This window comes from Mugil cephalus, chromosome 4 (genome assembly GCF_022458985.1).
Source record: "Mugil cephalus isolate CIBA_MC_2020 chromosome 4, CIBA_Mcephalus_1.1, whole genome shotgun sequence".
Taxonomy (NCBI): domain Eukaryota; kingdom Metazoa; phylum Chordata; class Actinopteri; order Mugiliformes; family Mugilidae; genus Mugil; species Mugil cephalus.
In genome coordinates, this window is record NC_061773.1 from 9,777,831 (window position 1) to 9,785,579 (window position 7,749).

General features: G+C 44.5%; 1 protein-coding gene across 4 annotated transcripts in view; it reads left to right on the plus strand.

The window, feature by feature from the left end:
- Window positions 1–7,749, plus strand: part of LOC125006078 (guanine nucleotide-binding protein G(s) subunit alpha-like) — a 32,509-nt gene that overhangs the window by 21,649 nt on the left and 3,111 nt on the right. For 2 of the 4 annotated variants that reach the window (XM_047581791.1, XM_047581794.1), the window contains 6 exons: window positions 3,610–3,664; window positions 5,072–5,145; window positions 5,404–5,462; window positions 5,616–5,736; window positions 6,983–7,113; window positions 7,468–7,562. In XM_047581791.1, coding sequence (XP_047437747.1) covers window positions 3,610–3,664; window positions 5,072–5,145; window positions 5,404–5,462; window positions 5,616–5,736; window positions 6,983–7,113; window positions 7,468–7,562 — 535 coding nt within the window. The remainder of the gene's footprint in view (window positions 1–3,609; window positions 3,665–5,071; window positions 5,146–5,403; window positions 5,463–5,615; window positions 5,737–6,982; window positions 7,114–7,467; window positions 7,563–7,749) is intronic. The other 2 variants (XM_047581793.1, XM_047581795.1) reach the window with 1 other exon arrangement.

The window sequence follows — 7,749 nt, forward strand, 5'->3', positions numbered from 1 at the left end:
ATGTGGCTTGCATTTGTGTGTTTTCCGCTCGTGTGTGTGTGTGTGTGTGTGTGTGTGTGTGTCACACAGCCGCTCAGCGGAGCCTCTCGGATGCAGGGCAAAGTTTCCCAGATGTTGCGTGTTTGTTTCAAACTAAACTGTGGACCCTGATAGTTATTTACACGTCAGAAAACACGGTTAAAAATAATTGTTGTTGCATTAGTTAAAAGAAAAAAATCTGTCTGCTTTTAAGAAGAAGAAATATGAAATCCTAATTAGAAAGCATTATTAAAAAATAACTCCCAGAAAAGTGGCTCATTGTATCTTAAGTTTGTAATGATTTTTTTTTTGTCAAAGCAAACGAAGCTGATAATTCAGGACGTCTCGTGGTCCAGCTGTTAGTGTGCAGGCCAGACACCGTGCTGCAGCCTAATCCCACGCAGAGCTGAGGATGTGCACTAACTCATAATCTGGGTGATCCTTTGTCCTAATGCGGCCACTTTAGCCAGATGAGTGCATTATGGTGGCACGTTATTAGCTTTGTTGGGAGCGAACACTGCGGCTGACTCTGTCCTGCACAGGAAATTCAGAGAGAAGGGGAAATGAAAAGCAAAAATTCATCCTTTTAAATGTGCAGTAAAGACATGCGGCTGTCTGGAGGAGTGTTGGAAGTGTTGTATATTAAGAATAATTTATAAAATAAATGTATAGCAACTTTTATAGTTTCTTTTTTATTTTATTTTCGACCTCAGATGCCTTTTTATTTTCCATCTAAATTGGTTCATTTGCTTTAAATGGAATATGATCTAACTGTTCACGCAAAAAAAAAAATCCAAATAAAAGATTATGATAAAAATAAGTATTTAAAAATATTTAAATACATTATCCTTTGTGCGTGTTTTGGAAAGCTCCTCCGACACGTGTTGCAAAACACCAAAAAGAGTCAAAAGTCCAGTCCAGTCTATAAAAAGTGCACTTAATCTTTTCTTGTAAATACTGGGTTATTTTCTATCCCCAGACAAGTGTCCTGTGTGTATTTCCAGAGTTTAACTCAGCCTGTCTGCTACCCCAGAATAACCCTGACAGGTTATACATAACGCCGCAGACCTCTCTGTTACTGGGGCAGCCACTATTATTTAGCTCGACTTACGAGGCACGGTTATTATTGGCACTTCTCCTATTAATAGGGAGAACTGCTAAAAATTGAGCAGTGTGTTTGTCCTGGGCGTGTCGACGCCTCACACCAGAGAGCTGTAGATAAACACGAGCTTGGCCTCGGCTGGTGTCGGCGCGTCGGCCATGTTAACTCTGTCATCGTCTTTCAGGGGGGCTTTCAGATCCGCGCCGATCATTTTCGTTTTTTCGGGAGCCTGGTTCTGAGCGGGTGGAGTTCGCTCACGGGGCGCGAGGCGCGCGGATTACGGGGGCTGCTGCGCTCCGAGCAGTTGTTCACTGAAGTTCTCTGTGTGTTGCTGGCACAGCGGAGGCTCTGTGGTGTGGGAACAGCTGAGCCACTTGGCCCCTGCAGAGAGCCCACGGTACCAGACCGGTTGGCTGCTTGAAAGTGTGTTTTATACCGTGCAAATGTCCGTGTCCGTGTGCGTTTGTGCGGAGAAACACACACGAGAGACCATTCGTGAGCGTCTCTTTCAGCCTGTCTGTCTGTCTGTCTTCTTCCTGACTTCTTGTCCGTCCGTCCAGTGCTGCAGCTTCCGCGGGCCCGGCCCACTGTTCCTGTCAGTGTGTTACCTGCAGCCCTCCTGTCACATTTCACCCCTGCCTGCCACATTCCTGGTTATCTCAGAGGGGGCTACATACCTGTTCTCCGAGAGGCGAGCGTCTCGCCTTTCTGGTTGTTGGAACGGAGAGGCAGACTGTCAAAACAGAATCCGACGGGGCGGGAAATAATTAAATCACTCCGTGGACGATGAGCATTTCAGACGTTTTCAACAGTGTCGACGGGGGGAGGGGGCAGAGGGGGGAGGGGGGCTTTGTTTTATCTTGTCGGTCGGTGCAGGTTCCCACACGTAGCAGGGTTTTAAATGTTAAATGGTGTTTTCAGCAGAAATTAGCAGGAACGGTTTCTGTTTCAAGTTGGGTCATACATCTTTAATACTTCTTGAAAATGAAAGCAAAACACGCGCTCCACATCCGTTGTGAAAGGTCGTGTGCATCTGGCCGCTGCGGCCGGTCTTTTACATTTTAACATTTGAATAATTTGCAGAGGCCTTGAGTTTGCAAAGTAAGGCGAACAAGAAAAACTCATTTCAATTTTTTTTTTAGGCAAATGAATAAATATTATTCAAACTGTGTCTTACCTTCACTCTCTGTCTTGTTCCTGTGCGTCCACAAAAACACACGTATCGGCAGGCGTAATGTTTCTGTATGGAAAGCGTTTCTGAAAGTGACACTTTTATTGTTCAATAAATTTCAGTAGCCCACGAGAAAGGTCTGGACTCTGTACGTGTTTAAGTCCCGGAGCAAAAATCACTGGTTGGATCGTGTGGATGATGTGAATATTCTGATGTGTACACATGTATAGTGACCTCCAGATGTGCTGTTTCTTCACCCTTAAGAGGACCTGTCGTGGGAAAACCTGCAGCACTTGCTCTTGATTGATGCAGGCTGGTGGGACACTAAGAAAAGTTGCCACTGCAGCTCTAAGATAATCACCAAACGCCTCCCAGTGTAGCACAGCCCGCCGTAGTTTCAGCCCACTCCTCTTTCCACTGGCGCGGCTCCTGCTCTTCTTCCTAATTATTCTCTCGTCTGTACATGTGGACGTACAGTCGCGAAGGCCGAGCTGTTTAAACCTCTGTCTCCACGGTGCGCTCTTGTCCATATTTGTCTATGACTGTCCTCGCATACATTTCATATGCACATGTATAGTGGAACAGACGCCTACACACATGGACGGATGATTAGTCAGTTATTTTTTTTTCTCCTTTTAATGCCAGCACTTTTTTTTAATTTATTTATTTATTTTACAGCCTGTGATCTCCCTGAGACATTTAGTCCTGTTTATTTTACTGACAAAACGTGTAAAGAAAAATATGTGCCTCGGTTCTCAGAGACACCTTTGGCAGGTGACCCTCACGCGGTCACCGTGAAAAACATCGGGGCGACTCACACCCCGCGAAGAGCGGCGGCGTCGTAGGCCAGTGCAGCAGAACAATTGGCGTGCTCTCGGGTAGGCGCTCTCTGCGAATCTGAACGCACCGTAGGCCTCCATAGCCGCCCACGCACATGCGCTGCCTCGCGCGCGCACAGATACACACTTCTCCTCCTGTGTAAGTACTACTACAGCGGCTCCATTGACGAGGCTTCTCCGGTCTGACAGAGCAAACGACTGCTGGTGACTCAGACTGGCTGCCTCTGATCTCGCTGTGAATTAAAACACATGCCCCCTTGTGGCCGTTCAGAGGCCGACGTCCTCCATCTTTCCCTTCTCCTACTACTGTACATTAACACGTTATATTGTATTCACACATAGTTAAGGTACTGCTGTTGAAGGAGGGCAGTTTATTACACCGTGTTCCATTTTAATGTTGTTGTTTTATGTTTATTATTATGTTCTTGTAGGAGAGCAGCCTTTTTGTAACTGGTTGTATTTTTCGGTTTTGTTTGCAGCTTCTTAGACCGGATTGACGTGGTGAGGCAGAACGACTACACACCCACTGATCAGGTGAGACGCTCGAGACTCAAACGCAGTCGGTCGTTTTGATGTGGGGTCAACGGTAAACATGGGTCTTTAGTTTTCACAGAACTTATATATATACGAAACCGATAAAATGAAATGAATGAATCAGTCTCAGGGTTGTGGTATTGTCACACTGTCTCTGTTGTCTTTGTTGTGTTTGGCTGAACAACTTGAAACGGCCAGAATATGATCAAGAATGTGTCGCGCGGTCCATGGTGTGAACATACGCCGATCAGCCACAACATTAAAACCACCAGCCGGTGAAGTGAATAACGCTGGTGACCCTATAATGATGCACATTCTGCTGGGAACCTGAGTCGCATCTATGTGGAAGTTACCAAAACCTGAACAGACTGAACACAACCCCCCGTGTTTTCCAACTAAGTGACATCTGGCCATATATAGTATGCAAAAGATAACACACTTCTCGAGACCCTATTCCATTGCTCTGTGGTTTCGTAATGATGCTGTTGTGTCCATTGTTGGTGCTTTCAGTAAAAGACAGAGCGGCACAGCACGGACACACTAACTAGTTGGAGGCTACACAACCCCACGTGTTCTGACATCTTTCTATCAGAACCAGCATTAACCATCAAAATATGGCCCATGTCCGAGCCGCTCAAATCCTTCCACTTGCTCCTTCTAACATCAACACTGAGTACAAGATGTTCCCTTTACACCTGATATATCCCGCCCGCTGACGGGACTACGAGGTAATTCAAATACCCAGTGATTAGGACCAGTCAGTCATAATGTTATGGCCGATCGGTGCACATGCGGTGTGCGAACGAGCATGTGCAGTTGTTTGCAGATTGCTCCCAGATGTTTGTACAGGGTTTCCAGCTTCAGCAGACGACAAAGTGATCCATACGGACGTGGAAACCATGAACTCACCTCCGTGAAATCATTATCATTTTGTCAGCTGTGTAACCACACGGTGGAAAAGTTTGTGTATATAACATGTGACGCATTGTCTCGTGGGATTGTTTGGAGAAACATGCGTGTGGACTGTGCATACAGTGTCTATTGCAGGAGCTGTGAGGGATTTATAGACACTGTCACATACATGCCATAGCAGAGAGTAAACGTGTATGTTACATATGTGAATGTAACGTAAATAGGGAGTTATTTCGGACACAGCCGGTGTTTGTGAATATGAGTCAAATAAATAAAATTTGCACTAATCTCCGATTGAAGATGGACTTGTATGTTAGCTCAGGGTTTAATTTAATATGTTAGTAAGCTGTGGTGACAAAGTCATTTCCCTCGTGGATCATTAAAGTCGGTCTAAGTCTAAGTTAACATTAATATCATCTGTGTTAATATTATAGTGATATTTATTCTTTCCACTTCCAGTTTCTTTAACACACATATTCCTTCCCTTTCATTCAGGACCTGCTGAGATGCCGAGTACTGACGTCTGGGATCTTCGAGACAAGATTTCAAATAGACAAAGTCAATTTCCAGTGAGTTACGACAAACTCAGCACACATTATTACATATGTGTAGTAGTGAAAGAAACTCACCTTGTTATGTATGCATGATTGGCTTTATATTGGAAGTACGCACTCTATGAAAAGGAGCCAAAGAGAGATGGACAATAATTTTAATTCTCTCATTACCTGAGTGGACTGTGCCTTGTTTCTCTTCACCAGACATTGTTGTCATGTCTTCACTCTGCTCTTTTAGTGTAAATTATACCTTTCACTTCCCTTTTCTCGCAGCATGTTCGATGTCGGAGGTCAGAGAGATGAACGCCGAAAATGGATCCAGTGTTTTAACGGTAGGACGTTTGCAGCTCGCAATAATGACTATTTGCTCAATTACTTTTCATTATGTCCAGGAAATTGCATTTGGTTGCATGCAGTGTTCAAGTAGCTGTGCCGCATATTCAGTGTGTTCAAGTTTTTCTACGGTGCTGGTGTTTGTGACACAGATGTGACGGCTATCATCTTCGTGGTGGCGAGTAGCAGCTACAACATGGTGATCAGAGAAGACAATCAGACTAACAGACTACAGGAAGCTCTCAATCTTTTCAAGAACATTTGGAACAACAGGTCAGATATTTCTGTTTATTTTATTTTTTTCTTTTGGGGATCAGTTTCAGTCTCACTTATCAAAAGGTGGCGTAGAGAGAACAGGTGGTGAACAATGTGTTTATGGCATTCTGTTATTCAGTTTGCCAGCATGTTTTTAGCGTCCACCTCAGAAGCTAAATCTTTTATTGGTAGTAGGCTCGACATAACATAGGGACGACAAAAAAAAAGTCTGCAGTGTTTAAGATCTGCCTCTTTGTGTAAACCTGCCGTGGGGCCGAATGAAGAGAAAGTCAGTGTTGAGTTAGAGGACCACCACTAGAAGCTGAACACCCCTGCTGTCCTGCAGTCTGCAGATGAAGTGTTGCACAACTACAATACCTCCTACATGTGACAATGTGATGCACCCCTGCACAGTTGTGACTGTGTATTTTGCCTTTTTATACTATCAATTCCTGGATTCACATAAGACAAACGACATTTATTAGTGTGTTGCCATAAGACAGAATCTCCACTTGGCTCATCTTTTTGTGCAGGATCTTCAAGTTTTTTTCTTCTTTGTTTTTGTCCTTGTTTGCACAAAATGTAAAACTTTATATTTCTTTTGTGAGAGAGACGTGCTGCCTCCGTGCCATCGCGTCTCGTATCTTCTGTGTGGAATCAAACAGACAAAACACAAAGACTCTTTAAACAATCTCCATAGCACAGCAATCAGAGTGCCGTTTTCTATAGCAGCAGTTGGGGAGTTGGGGAGACCTTCCTCTTTCTTGGAAAGTCCAACCTGCTGTGAGTGGTCAGCTGCAGTGGCCTGATCAAGCCCCGCCCCCAGGATGCATGTCTGAGCCCGAGCTGAGATCCGAAGCTGGCGGTGCTGCTGGTGAAGGCAGATGAAGATGAAGATTTGAGGAAGCGTTTCATTGGAAGAAAAAAGTAGTACAGTTAGTACACGCCCCCTAGGACAGGATGAGTCATCTGTACTTTTAAATTGTTTTCTGGGAAATAACAGTGTCACCGTTGGCCCAGCAGCTGGATCACAGATAATAGGTGATACACACACTTAATCAAAGCGCTGCAGATAAACACGTTTGGAGTGTGAATATTGTGTGAAAGCTGAATATTTGTCCCTTTTAAATCAGAAATTCCACACCGTAAATTGTTGCTTTGTGCTACAGCCAGGGTCCAGTAAAACGTAACTCCACTTGAAACACACACACGTGAATTAAATCTAAAGACACATGTCCCTCAACTCGTTCACTTCCCTCCTCAGGTGGCTACGGACCATTTCGGTAATCCTCTTCCTGAACAAACAGGACCTACTGGCTGAGAAGGTTTTGGCAGGGAAGTCCAAAATCGAGGAGTATTTCCCAGAGTTTGCACGCTACACTACACCTGATGATGGTAAGATTAGCTTGGACGTTTGGTCGACTCTAACTGGTCACCACCACTAGTTTTCCATGAAGCTGTAATGACGTGGCATGTCCTCACCAAAAACTTCCAAACACTGCGTTACATGTCAGTCCATGTGACTTCATGGTTTCAGATCTTGTTCAGATTTATTTCATTTTCTACTCTGAACAAAGACAACACTGATAAATACTGTTGCTCAAGTAATTTAGTGAAATAATTGTGGTTGGTGCTGTTCTAACTAATGTGGTGCATGTAAGCAGGAGGAGCGATGCTGTACTCTGACTGTTCAGTAGTAGTTCAGTGTACGGGCGACTGAAATGTGACCAGTTTGTTCTTTCCCAACAGCAATACCCGAACCAGGTGAAGATCCCCGCGTTACCAGGGCGAAGTACTTCATACGGGACGAGTTTCTGGTGTGTACAAAGCTCAGATTCACACAGGTAACGCTCGCCTTACCTGTATGACTTTGATCGCTTTTCTTTTTTCGTTCTTTTCACGTTATTTGACATCGTTTTAGTTGTCTCATTCACTTTACCGTGCGGCATGAGTTGCAATTTCATCAAAATAGTTTTTCACGAGTGTCCAAATTGGAGGGAGCAGCTTCTGAAGCTCAATCAGTCCATGCGC